Genomic DNA, 17,567 nt, shown 5'->3' on the forward strand with positions numbered 1-17,567 from the left:
ATTGCTCAGCCTTTTGCTTTCAGTCAGTGATTTGCTGAATTAGCTTTGAGATGTCAGCCTGATTTTTTTATGGGTGTCAGTTATAGATAAACACATCCTACTTGAGAACTGATGGACTTTTTTGAGAAACCATTGAGCAAGTTTTGTGAGGAAAACTTCATGAAGTGATGAAAATCACTTAATAAATGATGAATTTATTCATGTGCTCAGGAAAACAGTGGAACATAGGTAATCACTCAGAAAGCTGGGTCTACTTGCATTTATTTCTCTATAAAGTCAAGTCATTTTAATTTCTGGTTATATGGTGGCAACATGAAAGGACATGTTAATCAGGCACTTCACAAATACATAGTTTTTTCCTTCTTCTGAAGACTTTACTCTCATAATAAGGAGAGATTGATAAATCGAGAGTAAAAAAGAGTATCCATTAATAAGTCATTTATATTTTTGTGCATCAGATGTTTCATTCACACTTCACGTTTATAAAGAAGTTGTGTTATCGTTTTCATAGTAGTTTAAATGAAACAAATTTCTTTAGCTGAAACCAGTTAATGGAACTTTTCCTTGCTTTCAGTTCTGATACTTTTTCGCATCTAATTTGCTTGCTGCACTGTGAGGTATCATAAAGCCTTATAGTAGGACAAAAACCTAGTTCCACTTATCCTTTTAATTGTTTTTCAATGCAAAATACTGTACTCACACAAAATACTCATTTATTTGTTTTTGGTGCCAGAGGCTAATTCACTGAACCTGGGATATATTATTGCAAAACAATGGTATTCACTACATTTTTTTGCTCCTGTTAGCTGTTTTCCATGTCCTTTCATGGTCAATAAGTTTATTAATGCTAAATAAATAATTAAGAGATAATTGACTTATTTTTGTGCAATAATACCAGAATGATTTCTTTTTTTTTCTGGAAAACATGATTGTTCTGTTTTTAATGCACTGCAGATTGTGGAGCCTGCAAATGCTTATGATTCATAGATAACTCATTTGTGCCAGAAATTCACTGAGAGTGACCCAAACCCTGCTCTCTCTAAACGAAGAGAAATAAATAGATATGCTATTTCATCCTACTCACTAAGGGGAGAAGAGGGGAAGAGATCTTTTTCTGTCTGTTGTCTTTTCTTGTCATCATTTGTACCATTCTCTGACTCTTCGTAAAAGCCACCTTGCTCCATCCTCTGTGGTACGCAATGCTTTTCACCCACTCCCTTCTGTGAAGATGGAGATTGACACCTGTGCTGTGGTGCTCTCGTCAGCAAGGTTTGCTCTCTGCTTACTCCTCTTCTACATCAGAGATTACCAGAGCTGCTGTGAACAGCAGTAAGGCGAAAAGTCTTCACTAATGAATTATATCCAAGCAATGAGCAATCGGTGGGACTCCTAACCTGTTCATCTTTAATTTCACCAGGAAACCAGACTGTAGTTGTTTCCTCACCTCAGTGGTGTCTTGTTTAGCATCCTGAAGAACTCTCCTGAACTCTCGTCTTTTTCAGGTCTTAGATTCCGATTGCTTTGGATTTTATATTTTAATGAGGCTGTTCTAGCTCAGGCATTCTTCACATATCGGCTGTTGTCCCATGTTCAATACTCACCTTCTGCAGTAAAAATAACTGCTCATTTCCTCTCTCCTATTGCCATTTAGCTTCAGAACTCCTGTCAGGATTGCTTTGAAAAACTTGCAGATTTTGCCTGTCTCCTTCGTGTGTGTTATGATACCATCCAGAAGCTGCAACCAGGATCAGAACTCTGAGCACAACACTCAGTGCAAAAGTGAGGAAATACCTTTTCCTTCATAGGCTAAACAGACAATAGAGAGTCAATCTGGCAGGAGAAAATGATGGCAGGAGGTGAAAAAGCTTGCCAGAAGATCAGCAGGAGAGCAAGGAGTAGAGCCCAGCTTTTCCAGTTCTTCCTCAAGTAGTCTAGCTACTTAATCTCTCTGCTGATCTGTGTAAAGTTATTGTGGCTGGAGAGCCACACAAGTGTTAAGTAATTCAGAAAATACAAGTGTGGCTGTGTATAGCAAATAGAATGCAAATGTGCCTGATTCGGCTTCCCTTTTTTTTTGGGGGGGGGGGGGGGGGAGGAGAGTCTCTCTTTGGCACCCGCGCAGTGGGTACATGAGGGGAAAGAAAAAAGTAGTAGTATCAGCAGAAGGAGGGAAAGGGAAGAGAAATCAGAATTTTGAAGTGCATTCAAAAGGCAGGAGTGAAACGGGCTCTTTCCAAATAAATCAGAGCTTAAAACTTATTCTGTTGTTCGGGAGGGAGGTAGGGTGTGCAGAAGGGGAAGTGACACACACAGACACACAGCTATTGGCATTATTGTACCCTCATCTGGAGCATAAGGCAGAGCCCAGGTGGGGAAATTAACACAGCAGGTTTGTGTTTATTAAATAGTCATTTAAGAGGTGATTTGACTATGTGGGAGTCTGCCAGTTATACTGTTTCCAATGAGACCTTTGTTCAGGAAAGCAATTTATTTGTTAACACTATCTGAATTCAGTAACCATACAGATTGAAAGAGAAGAAGGTAAGGAATGCTTATTTTATGTAATCAGTAAAGGGTTGATCCTAAACACAGCATAGAAATAGTGCCCCAACTGAAGAAAGACTTAATTTTCAGTAAAGACAGGAACATTAACCATCTAGCCTTGACTCCATGTCAAAACACATGGAAGTAGAATTAAACATGTCTGAGGAGGAAGCAAAACACAAAGAACTCAATCCACTAAAGGCAGAATAGTGACTATTGTAGGGTGTGAAACTTGCTAACAAAAGTTTGTAGTGACTCCAAGTGAAGATAGCAAAACCTAACACTTACATACAGGGAGGGTGGAATAAGAGCTAGCTGGAAGTAAAAAGGAAGAGAGAGAAATTCAAGAAAGAAAATTCTAGGAGAGAATAGCTAAGGATTTGGAATCAATTTGTAAAGGGTATGCCAAAACTTGAACTTGTCAAAGGTAGATTGTACCAGACTAACCTGTTATCTGATAGTGTAACTTTGGTTTTGTATTTTTCCTTTTAGCGAAGGAAATTGTGGCGATTATACGCATGGTGATTATTGGTAAAGACAGATAAAATAGTAACTGTTAGGGAAAGGGTGAAATGGGAAAGGGAGATGGCAAGGGTTATTTTTGAAAGGAGAGGGTTAGAAGTGGACTTCAAATATCAATCTAGAGACCTGTCTTGTTTAAATGTTTTATTTTATGATTGACACAGTTTGCTGTAGCTTGAATTTTGGAGCACTGCTAATGCAGAAGATGAGCCTAGATCAACCTATCATGTCAAAAAAGTAAGATGCTCTTGATGTCAAGAATAATTGAAAAAGAATGGTTAGTAGAAATCTCAAGGTTTTGTATTAGGGGCTGAGAACAAGCAAGTCTGCAACAATTTGGAACTCATTGGATGGAGGAGAAAAAAACAAAAGACCTATTTATACTGGTTGTCAATGACATGACTGTTAAACTTGATTTGCCAATAAGATATGATGAAGGCAGCTGAACTGGTCTTAGACTATATGAAGTGCAATATTTCTGGTGGAGATAGGGAGGCCTTAATAACATTGTGTAAGATACTGTGAGATTTCATTTGATATAAAACATGATATCAAGTCTTCCAGTAAAAAAAATAACTTTGTAATAGGTACAGGTAAAGCCTATCAGGATGTTCAGGGGGAAAAAAGAAGAGAGACATTGTCTTATAAACAGAGACTAAAGGATTTTACTTGTTAAGTCTCACAAAACAGAAGCTGAAAGGATGTTTGCTTTCTAGAAGTACATTGGAAGATAAATTCCTGTTTAAGAAGTAAGAGAAAAGTGGAAATGAACCCCCTATTAAAAAACTTGGATCTGAAATAAGAAATTTCTAACCACCAGAACAATGAGATTCTAGAATAGCCACTTAATAGCATACTTTTGAGCCCTCAATAATTAATTTTTAGAGGTGATTTTTAAATCATTTATGAAAGAACCTTTTGACATGGTTGCTTCTGCTATCTGAAGAGTGTATTTAATGACGGGGGGGGGGCAGGCTCATTTTTCAGTCCTCTGTTCCTACAGAAGCGTATAAGCATGTGCTTAAAATATGGGGTTTTATTGATAAGAAACTGCTTGCTTCTTCTAATGAGAAACCTTAATTAAGGTATTTCTACCAACCCAATCCAACATTTGTAACGCTTTGTGTTGCTAACTTTAATCTTTTAAACTTGTTTTTTTGAGGATTAGTGTTCTAATGTGACTCTTAGAAAAGCCAAAACAAGGCTATCCTTTTCTTACTCTTTTTTTAAAATTTTTTATTAGACAGTTTTAGTAAGAGCTGCTATGCAACAGATGTGAATGAGGCTCCCCAAATTTCTGCAGTCTCCTGGGTGATACTGATCTCATAATTCCCTGTGAAATGGTTGTTGCTTCTCTCATTAAGTAATCCAGGCTTTACTTAATCAGTAGGGTTAGGACCTTTAATGAGTAAATAGTAAAAGGTGAAAAGTTAATGGTGTTGCTCATAATGCATGTCATAACTCCTTTGAAAAAGGCACAGAGGGCTATACTGTTTGTTATTAAACCACAAATTAAGGCAGATTTAAAAAAAAAAGAAGAAAAAAAAGAAAATTGTTCAGTGAGGCACAGGCACTATTTTCATGGACCCTCATGTTCATCTCCAAACTGGTACTTGCTTGTGATTATGTCTAAGCATTCCTATGGTTTATGGCCCCAAATTATTTCCAGCATTGTTTCCCTCCCTCTCTCTCCCTCTCAATTCTATTTCTCTCTCTCTGCTAGGTGTATACAAGGATTTATCTCTTAAAGCACATTGTTCTTATTGGGCTCTGAGCAACAGTGTCCTCTGCAATTACAAGCGTAGCCTGAGTTTCCGGAAGCAGTGGACCAGGATGGACTCTTTGGTTAATATCCTGAGGATGTTCTCTTCTGCTGAGAGTCCTGTTAACGTTTCTCTCCTGTCACGCAATGTAGGACCCCCCTCCCCAGCTATTGGAGCGAGAACTCTGTGTATTCAGATAGTAAGCAGCAATTTAAATGTACACAGACAACAACATCCATCCAAGATTATCAATATTCTTCAGTCACCAAGTCCACCTCAAAGGTCTGAAAGAAGCTGTAGAAATGTTCCGAGTAGAGCTGTCTTTTGACATTCCCTCAGGCTATGCACTTCTGCTTATGTTGGGCCAAGTACAGTCCAAAGTCATGGCTTTTGTCTTTGTCTACAAGGCTAAGATGCCTCAGCTCTGCTGTCTCACGTTTTAGGAAAACTGGTTTTAGGAGGTAACTCTGGCTTTCATGTTTTTGCAAGACCCAGACTGCCATTTGCAAAGTGAACAAGAGTGATAGGATCTTGCCACTTCAGCACTGGCTTATTTGTGCAGTGGAGAAGTTCTTATTTAAGGACCTAACCTCGGGGGAAAGGCTACCTCATACGGCCCATCAAAGAGCAATTTGCCAGAGGAATGAAGGGAAGCTACTTGCTCACTGTAGAACAAATGGTTAAGCAGCAGCATTTTGAACAGAGCAGCTAATATCCTTCAAAAATCTCAGTCAGCAGGTGTTTTTATACTATGTATTAACCCTTCTGTCTGCTTCACACTGACATTCTGTAAATATCATCAGAAATGAACATGAGCTAGACTTACGATCCAAATGTGAATTTGTTGGATGGTCTTATCCTAACTTTTTATGCATGGCATATAACTACCATATGATTTGGCAGTATTTAGCTACGTGAGAAATCTTAGCCCAGAGAAAATTAGGCGAATGCATCTAGTGTACATATTGCTGCTGAAATGAACTTGCAGAGCAAAGCAGGGTTTAGATAATGTTCCCAGTGCCTTGCTGTAAATGGGTTAATTTATCCTTGACCTTCAATGATTAAGACATACTCTCTCACAAACAAGAACAAACAAGGCCAATATTTGAATAAGAAGTGCTCCATCATGGAGTTCCCTATGCAGGTTGCTTTCTTAGAGGCAAGGCACTCACCTTAATGGGTATAACCTGAGCTATTATAAAAAATTTGGTACACACCAGTAGAATTTAAGTCCACCATCACTTCCAGTCTCAGCAGTGGTCAAATGCAAATAAAAATTACAAGCATGTCTTTGGTAAACCACAGCCTCAATAACTCATGCTGACACATTTGGGTGATGGGATCCAGCAGCAATGGATCTATATGGGCAGTCCCCCCTACTTCTGCAGGAATGGATTCTCAGGCAGCAGAGCTGGTGGCAGAGCTTTTTTTTCCTGTCTATGCTGTTGTCTGTTGTCAAAATTGTAGAGTGGCTAAAACTGCCCAGTTGTAAGTCTGCTGTCTTCCTCAAGTCAGATCAAACGTGTCTGACCTGAGTCTGTAACAGCTCACTGTCTGAATATGCGAGTATGACAGAGTTCACCAAACTCCTTTGCTTTGGAAATTTGAGCTAGTTTACTAGTTTATAGTGGTCAGACATCACAAAAGCAATACTAATCATTGCAAATATAAATTAATAATGTTATACAAATTCTATTCAACAGACGTCTCTTTAGCTGGTCATCACTCTGACAATATTAGCGTGCCGATTGTTCAGCTTTGCCTGCAAGCAGGCCAATAGTAGCCTTATGCTGTCATAACTTGCTGATAGCCGGGCATATTTAGCATTTTCCCCCCATTCTGTCAGGAAATAATATCCTTTCTAATTCCTGTCTTCTTTCTGTGAACTCAGTGGCTTCTGCTCTGGTCTAGACAACTACTGCTTTAGCAATTTAATGCGCAAATAAAAATTCACAAAAAGAGGTTGAACTAGTTTGCTTGCCTTCTGACTAGACCATCAGTTGACAAACATTGAAAGATCTGGTCCTACTTAATTTTTCTTACATGGGTAGAGTTTAATAGATGATAAAATTTAACTTAAATTTTACAGAATTTAATCAGCAAGTTGAATTGGTCTGTGATTTTATATCATGCCTCCCTTATGTTCTCTACCGTGCCAGTAATTCTGAGATGTTGTAATGCTTCCAGACATTTTTAGAGGGACAACTTACAGTGAGGATTTCTCAGAAAAACATAAAGATCCGAGAAGGACATTGGTGTAGCACTTAACACTGAATGATTTATGTGGCCTTTTGGATAGGTGTGATGAAGCTGTAGTAAATTTACACACCATACCATATATATTAAAAATGTTTATAGTGTTTTTACTTTCCTTACAGATATTTCTTTTATATTTGTGAATGCAAAGGATTTCACAGCATGCAGGAGCCTGACCACAGATGTTAAGCACTAAGTTTCACAGGCTGGTCTCCCTGCAGAAGTTGGACGGATGCCTAACCGGACACATGCATGCAAACTGTTTGTGGTTTTAACATGTTTTGTCTGTAGTAGCACTGACTCTGAGGATGCTGGTGGTTTGAATAATCTCATCGTTCCAGAGTGCAGATGCCAAACTGAATCTGGGGCCTGTGAAGTCCCAGTGAATAGCAAGGGGACCGTCTCTGGTTTCAGGTCAGGTGAAGAGAGGATTGTGGGTACTGGTCTTGAGAAAAATGACGGTATTCGGGTGTTCTCAAGAAACTCACAAAACAATTTATGACCACTGTTGTAATAAATTTGTCTTTTATCTGTCACTTTTAAGTAACTCTGGTTTTGCTGCCAGTGTTTAATTATGCTTGCTCTACGGCATCCTGCTTCCTGAACTAGTGGTAAAACTTTTATTACTTCCTCTGCATTTCTTTGTGGTCTAAGCTGACTCTCAAAGTAAACATAAATGTTAAAGGGTGTAAGATACCGTTGTTGACTATCAGAGTCCCATCTTCCAGAATATACTTAATCAGAATACTTGGCTGACTGCAATGCACCAATACCTTTCATTAAGTTTTGTTGTTCTGAGAAATGTTCAATGGCTTTAGCCTGCGTTATCTTTTATAGGCTTCATTCAGGGAAATTGGTTGACTTTACTCACTCCTTACAGGTATTAATCATTGAGCAAATTAAAATACCATTTTAAGTTGCCTTCTAACTTCTCTGAAAACAAGGAGCTACCTTGTTTTTATTGGTATTTTCTAAAGGTTTAAAAAATTCATACTAAACTCATCTTTTGTCCTAGTGAAGTTGGGCTGCTGATGTTTTATTGGAGAAGGAAGTCAAATCAAAGAATACTGTGTGAATCTTTTATCTAATTTTTCCACTTGCCACATCAATTACAAACAGCAAATATTTATAGACCTCTTTGTTGCTTTGTGAGAACCTGCAAAGTGATTGTGTTCACTTAAAAATCAGTGACCTGATTCTCAGCTACCCTACTGCTATTCTGTACTTCTCTAGCTATGTAAAATTTTGCTAAAATCAGTGCAAATACAGTATCATGCATCTACAAGGCACTTTCATGCAATTAATATTGCCTAAAGCAACCTTAAGATAAATAAGAGCCCTCTCTAAGACTCTTCACTGAATCCTTCCACTGAGAGTTGAATTCTGCTGTCCATTTTACTGATGTAGAAACTGATCCTGGGTACATTGGGTGCCTATGAATAATTTTGAACAGATGAATTAGGAAAAAATTGCAGATGATTTATGTACAAAGAAGGGGCTAAATCCATTCAAGAAGTTGTTTGTTGCCAATTAATTAGCTACTGTTGATTAGAATAATAAATTTGAATGTAGTTGTAAGACCTGACTTTCACCCTAGGCTTATCTGGAAGTTGTACTAAATGTTTTCATGAGAACTGGTTATAAATCTGTCATAATGGGTGAAAATGGATAAAAAGACTAAGAAGCCTTGCAAACATAATTCTACTGAGCAGAACTCTTTACACTTTATAAATATAATGGCCACTGGAATTATTCACATGGATTGATCAGTTCAGACTTCCACACAATGTTATAAAATGTGAAATTTTTGCACTTAGTGAAATCCATTGTTAAAATGGAGGCATAACTCTTTTTCATTGTTTAACATTTGGTATTAAAAAAAAATTTGTACGAGCTGCTAGTTAAATTGAAGTGGAGAGCTCCAAGCTGGATAAGTTTTTAAAAATGATCTGCTTATCGTTATTTATTCATTTTTGTATGCGTATAGCACCAACATGAGATAGGCAAGATTGGCATCTACAGGATTACATGGTCCTATCCTAAAAAGCTTAGTGTTTCATTAGTTAACAAAATACAAAATAAGTGGAAGAAGATAGCAAGAAAAAGAGAAAAGCTTGTCACAGAGCTATGAAAACAATATGGCTCTTTAGAAAGCTAAAATGGGAATTTTTTTTTTTTTTTTAATCAGTCTTTCTCCAGGATGAAGTTTGCCTGTGATGTGTTGTATACTGCAGAAACGTCTGTATGGAACAGGATCTCAGGCATCTGTTTCTGTTGAGGCTATATACTTTTAACATGCTGTTGGTTTCAGCCAATGACAGCAAATGATTTTGTCAATATGTAACAATTTAGAAAAGACTCTGTTTTGGCAGGCAGACTAGGCAGTATTCAAATTGCTAGTTACTCAAGTTCAGTAGAATGCTGTTGAAAACTTCATTAAATATTTTACAACCTCATTTAAAATAGAATGACTTTGAAGAAATGTTGGAGACTCTCTTTTGAATTTTTATTTTGCACTGAATTATTTTTACTGCAATTTTTACATGAAATGCTGCTTTTATATTGTAAAGTCTAGATAAATTGCTTTTTTGTCAATATGCCATGAAATACTAAATTCAGAAATTCTAACTGGTGAGGAATTATTATGTATATACCTAAGGATCTTGGCCAGTTACCCTGCTACTGTTACTCCATCAAACAGAACTAAGCCAAATTGCACAATAAGGTCCCATATGGTAGTATCGGTGTTGCTCAACATACTTGTTAACTGCGTGGAAAATAATTATAATAGTAGGATAACAACACACTTACAGCTAATGCAAAATTATTCAAAATAATTCAAAATAAAACAACCACAAAAAGTCACTGAAGTGTCTCACAATACTGGGTCTCTGAAAGATAAAATACTGGGTGAAACTGATTGTCAATGAACATAAAGTAGTGCATGTGAGGAAGAGATGTGAGCTGAAGAATAGAATCTCTTTAATCATACCTATAGAATGATGGACTCTAAATTATGTATTATCACTCATAATATATTATTTGACATCTGGAAAGCAAGTAAGTAAAAGAGAAATGTAATTTGCGGAATTCTTTGAAAATAGGGACAGTACTGAAAACAAGGCAATTGCATAAATCCATAACGTGCCTGAATGTTGGATATTGTGTGCTGTTCTTGCCATCTCCTCTTAGAAGGACGCAGGGAAACTAGAAAAGGTAAAAAGAAGGGCACAGGTATGATCTGAGGTGTGAAATTGCTGCTGCATGAGGACAGACTAATGGACTTGAGTTTCTCTAACTTGAAAATGAGATAACTGAGAAGATATGATAGAGCAAATAAAATAATGAATTACACAAAAAGGGTGAACGTGTAACCATCATTTCAGTATGTCTTGGTGTACTAAGAGCCCATGTTAATATGTTCAAGCAGCAAGTTTAAAGCAAACAAATGAAACACTTTTTCATACAAAATATAATCAAACAATATGAGACAATGCCACTAGTTGTTTTAAAGGCCAAAGACATAACTGAGTTCAAAAAGGGATTAATGGCTACTTCTGTTCCATGAATTGTATAAACATCCTGCTCAGACACAACTTCTGGCTTAGGAAGTCCCTAAAGCACTAATTGCCAGAAGATGGGAAGGAGGGGTTGCTCAGCCCTTGCCATGTCTCTTATAATCTTCCCTTATGCATCTGCTAATGGCCATGTTGGGAGAAGGATAATGGGCTAGACAGATTTTTGGTTTGACCCATTATGGCTGTTTTTATTTTATATCTGTAGTATCTTTTCAGTAATGGGAGGTAAGATGGAAATTTTCAGCTTGTTTTCTGAGGTCAGTAAATGCTGTCTGGAATATAATTTTAAAAGCTAATTATGAATGCTCACATTTTTTACTTTGCTTATTTTAATATATAAGAAACTAATTTGCAGATTCATCTGCTGAATGTTCAGGAAGATTTTCCTCTTTTGAGTACAGGGAGATGTGGATGAAGGGGAATCATTTATGTATTTCTCTTGACTAATAATGATTTTTTTTTTCTGGAAAGAACAATGTCACAGAAACACTGACATAGTGAACAGGGAGAGTTTTCTGCAATTCTTTTGTCTGAAAGAGGGAGAATGATGCTATTTCTGCCACTGTTGTGAGTTACCAGTACAAAGTTTCACATAACTGAACATTCCAAATTCGCCAGTTGGACTTCTGTCAATGACTTTACTGGGAACACGGGCTAATAAGGAGAGTTTCTTTAAAATCTGTACCTTTTTTGTACAACTTGGTTATTCTTTTTTCTCATCAGAGTGAAAACTGGCTTTTTTAGATTGAAAGCAACATCGGCAGTTCTTTGTTTTATCTGACTGATCTTCAAATCTGCGTTTTTCCATGCAAATGTGTAATGTAGGAGTTTATTTGTACCTACTAAATAGAGATTTAATCAATTATCATAGAGCACTTTAGAAATGAAGAGTACATTATTCTATGTCAGATGAGTTTATCCTGTACAGCATGCAAACTGTGCATGTCATTATAAATCATGATCTCAAACTTTTAAAGTTGTTATTTTTGTCTGTTAGGGAACCTTGCTTCAGATCCAAAAAAGCTATAAAGAGACTATGCATAGCAAAAATAGAGCCACAATCGATCATGAAATGCAATTACACAGTATTCAAAGCTGAGTGGAATAAAGACCTTAAATAGCAGTAGCTTGTAAAGTTTAAAATTAAAAGTAGCTTCATCCAATGTGGTGAAAAGGGGGATTGGATCAATGAAAGTGATATCTTGTATCTTATTCACTACTGGCTTATATTAAATGGCTTTTGAGGTGAGCATCCTCTTTGTATGTACATAATAAATTTTGGTCATTTATGCAACGTTACTTCAGGAGAGGATTTCTTGAATTCAGCTGGTGCTCAGTGTATAAATGGAAGCACAAGAATTAACAAGGCCTTCTGCCTAGTAATCTTTAGCTTGGCTAGTGCAATTGCAGAGTCTGTTCTTACAGTAAGGCTTTATATAACAGCACAGAGCATTATTACTGTGGGGCTGAATGCAATAAATCAGTACCTGAATTGAAAGAAAGGGGGATATAATACAAACTTTCTGGTATAGCATCTTGAAAAACTGAATACAAACTGCTGTACCGCATAGCCAGAAGGTATATAGCAATCAACTACACTGTCAGAGTAGCTGTATGACACTGATGGAAGCTTGAATAAAGCCATAACTAAGTTCAGCTGGGTTTGCTCTCACTGAATTTCTTCTTTCCTTCTGTCTTCATTTCTTTGGACTCCTTTGGTACTAATCCATCTCTTACTAGAGAAAGAGGTACTAAAAATTTGAGGGATTCCATACTGAGAAGACTCACCAAAATATTGAAGGCTAAATCTTCAGCTGATTAAAATTGATGGAATGTTTCTTGCATTTGTTGCATCTGAGCGATCTGAAATTCCTACTAAGTTTTGCTTTTGAAAATATGTTGTGTGGGTGAACATTGTGTCAGTTAGTTACACTTGTTATAAATTCTGTGGAAACTGTTTTAGACATGCAAATCAAGAATAGCTGCAATACATTATTGACAGTGATAGGTTAAATGCTACCTGAAAATCGTGTCCTTTAGAATGTATCAGACTGCACACTGAAGATCTGTGCCATGGACACTGGCCAGCGACTCTTCAAACTCTTGACATCTTACTTTGTCTTTTTTTTAGCAGGGAGTGATCTTGTGTTGAGAGGGATATAACAGGGCTGGGGGGGGGTGGGGAACAGGTGTTGATGAAATCTCTCTTTACCATTACAAGATCAAAAATTTCCTTGTAGGCTTGGGTTATGCTATGTAATGATTCACTAATTCTAATTTCAGCAGCCATCATTAAGAATCTTTTAAGCTTTTGGAAAAAGATAAGAGAAGGAAAATTTAAACAAATCGAAAATAAGTTAAGACTTTCTTAACTCCTGTGTCTTTTTCCTTTAGCTGTTTATAACTGTCCTTAGATTTATATAAAGATCATAATAACTGATCTCTTGTGAGAGTCGGGGAGGGGGAAATGGTAGCTGAAATAATCTGGACCTACTGGTAAACCTGAACAATTTTTTTTTTTTTTTTTTTTTTTGAAGTCTGATGATTTCTGGAGAGAGACTGTGCCTGTTTGGTCCTGGGTTTGAAAGCAAGGGTCAGATGGGATCCCTTGGCAGAGATGATGCTTTTTCCTTGGGGAGTTGGGGAGCCTGCAATGGGAAGCAGAGTTTTAGTCTTGGATGTGGGAGGTGAGAGTCAAAGTATACAGCTGGGAATCTGCAGCTTTGTGCAGGGGGACAGAGTCTGCAGAAGGCAGTGATGGCCAGACAGGCTTCAGAGAGAGGGAAGAAACTTCTGCGAATCAAAGGTGTCAGTGTTGCTGCCATGGAGGAAGGCCCTGAGTTAAGTGAAGCAAAAGTGGAAGCCAGAGCCTGCCTGCAGAGACCAAGTGGGTAAGGAGGAATGCTGTTCTGCAACCTCTACTCCATGTGACTTTTAGTCATATAAAATTAGTAACACTAGTTCTGTCTGGCTGCCTGCCTGGCTCTGTAGGTGTGTATCGTGGGGGGCAAGGAATAAGAGGTTTTTGAGTCAGATCTGGGCAGCTTGCTGTAAGTGGAAGTTCTAGGTAACTCTGCCTTGAGTCTCTGGGGGACTCGGGATCCCTCACGAAGACAAGCTCAGAACAGCCTAGAGAGGATGTACGACTGCTGTCTTGGGTGCCACGTTTATTAGCTGTGTCACTGCTGGAGGGTGCAAGGGTGCAGAATGCAGGCTTATTACCCACCAACCTTGTGTTAGGGTATACTCAGTGAAGAATTTCTTTCAGCCTGACCAGTTCATAGGACCTCTGCAGTAGCGCAAAAAATGCACTTTGAAAACTGGATGTTAAAATCATACAGAGAGTGGTATGAAAAAAGGGGGAAGGTAAAGAACTTTGTCAGGAAGAGAACCCAGCTGAGGTTATGGCATTATGATATGGCAGAAATTGATATTGCTGACAGTATCATTAGCTGCCTTGGTTTGGCTGTATCAGTGTGGATGTAAGGGCTCTGAGAGGTGCTGCAAGGTGAAACTTTTTCTGTTCAGTGACTAACAGGCAAAGAGTGCTTAGGAAAAGCTGACGTTACAGTCCCACAAACAACAAGCAAACACTCCTTTGCTGTCATATTAACACTGAATTTGCAAGGAACTTTGGGGCCTGTTGCACCAGAACCTTTGTCTAAACTGTTCCAGTACTTAGCTCTAGTCCCTACTGATTTTACACAAACAATTTCATAGCAAGCTACCTGGTGTAAAGGTGACTGGAAAAATAAAACCCATCTTTGGAATAGGAAACACACTGCTGCATTACTACAGGTAAGTTATTTGTTCGATCAGTTGCCACATAGTAGGTGGATGTAGCTTAAATATTGTGTTTCTGAAGGCTAGTCTAAATTACTTAAGATTGTTTTGCTTCACCTTATTCTTCCTTCTCTTTTTCTGTCTTCTAGCATGCACTTAATTCAGGTGGACTCTGTTCAGCGATGGATGGAAGATTTGAAGTTGATGACAGATTGTGAATGTATGTGTATTCTCCAGTCCAAACCAATCAGCATTGAGAAGGATGAACAAAATGAGCTTATCCTTTCCTCACAATATAGTACATGTGATAACTTGCAATTGCTGTTAAAAAGAGCCTGGATCATAAGCACAGAGTTGACCAGGATTGCTCAAAAACTAGAGAAGAATAGATGGCAAAGAGTCCACAGCATGACAGTACGAGTCAACTGCCATGTGCGTTCAATGATAAATGAATACAATATGTTCACCAGGAATTCTTCAGAGGAAATGCACCAGGTAGGGGTGCCTTACCAGATGTCTTACTTGCCTTGTTTAACTTTTTTATTGTAATAATTGCTATTTATTTTAAGCAATTTGTAAGAAATACTTGCATACCAGTACTAATGCTCGCTTAACACTTTCTAGTCCCTTTCTTGCTGTTGAAACATTCTTATCTTTGTTTGGATCCTTTTTTATCATATAATTCTGAATGTTGAAAATGGTGACAAATTATGTTGAAAAAAACTTAGTTTTTGAGGACCACTGGACTGAGGTAATTAGACCTCCCCATCTGTGAGTTCTCTTTTCTATTAAGAAGTAGAAAATGTCACTTTTTTTGTTATCTTCAGTTTTATTTCTACTCATATTGCTTAGAAAAGAAAGTGGGAAAAGGGTGTTCATATAAAATATTAGGTTTCTGAAGGGTTTTCATCTAGTTATTATAAACAAGCATTATTTATTTTTAAGAGCAGTCATGTATATGGTATATTGCTTTAAAGCCTCTTTCTTTCTCTCTGCAGTTTGAAAAACTTTTAATAGACAAATGTTCAGAATTTACAGCATTCACAGAAAGGTAATTTAAATCTTCTGGCCAAAATATTCATTTTGCTCTTTCATTACGTTGTAGAATTTCTAATGAGAAGTACAAATCCACTAATGCTCTCAAATGTTTGAACTGGGCCCCTGCAGCTCTGAAGGACTTTCTAAATGTTAGCCCCCTGTGGGTGAAGCAAGTTGTTTTTATCTGAAGTACATCCTAATGAAAGATGGGGATCTGTTGTGGCACAGGGAGCCTCACATAGACACAAAGCTGTGTGCAAGTAGATTTTTCAGGGCTTTTGGACATCAAGGGAGAAAGTCTAGCACTAATGATATCAGTGACAAAATTCCCATTGAGTTCTTCAGAGACAAGAGTTCAGTCTGTGTGTGAAAACTTATGTTGTGAAATTGGGGTACTATGTGTTCCTGCATGTACATATCCATGTATTGGTAAATCAAACATGAATAAATATATGTTCCTTTAAATTGTGGTTGTAGGTTTGCTTAGCTCCATGTGCCCTAGAATGCTGTCTATATAAGAGACCAGAAAATAAGAATTTCCTTTACCATTCCTATCATGATGTTTTCCCCTGACTGACAGAAGTTATTCTCCAGCATAGTTCAATCAACAGTCTTTTTCTGTTTGCTTTAAACACTGTGCAAGTCATTCTGCTCCGGAGATCATCAGGGAAAAAGATACCAGCTAATTATCAGGAAAGAACATTTCTTGAGCACTGCTGGTTTTTGCCAAACCCACAGAGCTTAAAAACTTGTATATGCTCCTTTGGGACATACTGACTTTAATGAGAGCTCTGATGTGGTAGTGTCTGCCCCAGATCATCCCTCGCACTCCTTGGGTATATGACAAAAAGAAGATACAGGTCATGGGTGAGAGACGGGTACAGCTGAAAAAGGGAACTACTGTGTAGATGGAGATACTGCTCAACCAAACTAGGCGTATCTTCCAGTATGATGGCTTGCACTGGTGGAATATGTTTTGACAATTGATGAATGCATTTCTGAGATAAGTATTAGTTATTTCACTTGAATTGTATAATGTTTTCCATTTTCATCTTGCATGTTCAGTTGTAGCCAAGTATCACTGGTTACAGAACAATTATACTAACTCTGTAAAGCTATGTAATTTTTTTGCATAGAAGACTGAATTTTGCTTTGGGGTACACTGTGTAAGTTTAAAACAAATTTACTGATCTGGGAGGACACTCATTTTAGGCTCTTATCTTCCTGTCATTAAAATATGGCAAAGCAAATAAAGAAGTGAAGATTATTGAAAGATACACAGTTGAAATGCAGGAACACCAGAATGGACTGTAACTATGAGCATAGGTCAAAAATAGAAGAGTTACACTAGTATAAGTGCAGAGCATCTGCAGCAAAAATTGGCCTGCAGTCTGTGAAGTAATCCTGAGATTACAATTAATGTCCACAGTTACCATTTGCTATTATACTTACTATGTGTAGATAATGCTTTAATAAAATCTACTGTGATATTAATGACACACAGATGGTGTCCTGGTGTGAACAATTGAATCCTCATTGTATCCCTGTTATTAACATACTGATGCAACGTCAAGAGCTCATGTGTGACGATCAACTTGATAAAACAGTTGTTGCCCATTGCATCTTTTTCTCTTTGATCTTTTCCCTTTCTCCTTCTTTCCAGGTGCATACAAACTGAGGATGAACAGATACTGAAATCCATGAAATCTTGTATTAATGAAACACTCACTACTGTTGCTCAGTATTTTGGCCAGTTGATAGAGCTGGTTTTAACGCATGAGGCACAGGTCAGTTAAAAAAAAAAAAAAAAAAAAATTAAAGTATGTAGTCCTGAAGGAAATATCCATTTGGGGAGGAATATAATTACAGCTCTCAATTTTCAACAAACCTGTGGTCAGTGATTCAAATACCTTCACAGAGATATAGATGTGGGGTTTTTTTTGAGACAGCATAGTGTCAGATTCTCCAATAACTTTATTTTTGATCATGGCTTTACTGTTATTCCATATGCATTAATACAGTGTTTCCAGAACACAAGCTTTCTTCATTTTTAACACTCGTTGACCTGATTCTGGTATCCCCA

General features: G+C 37.5%; 1 protein-coding gene across 1 annotated transcript in view; it reads left to right on the forward strand.

The window, feature by feature from the left end:
- Positions 1 to 17,567, forward strand: part of INSC (INSC spindle orientation adaptor protein) — a 95,968-nt gene that overhangs the window by 15,618 nt on the left and 62,783 nt on the right. The window contains 3 exon segments of the mRNA XM_026104544.2: positions 14,596 to 14,941; positions 15,445 to 15,497; positions 17,148 to 17,271. Coding sequence (XP_025960329.2) covers positions 14,596 to 14,941; positions 15,445 to 15,497; positions 17,148 to 17,271 — 523 coding nt within the window.

Source organism: Dromaius novaehollandiae, chromosome 5 (assembly GCF_036370855.1).
Source record: "Dromaius novaehollandiae isolate bDroNov1 chromosome 5, bDroNov1.hap1, whole genome shotgun sequence".
Classification (NCBI taxonomy): Eukaryota; Metazoa; Chordata; class Aves; order Casuariiformes; family Dromaiidae; genus Dromaius; species Dromaius novaehollandiae.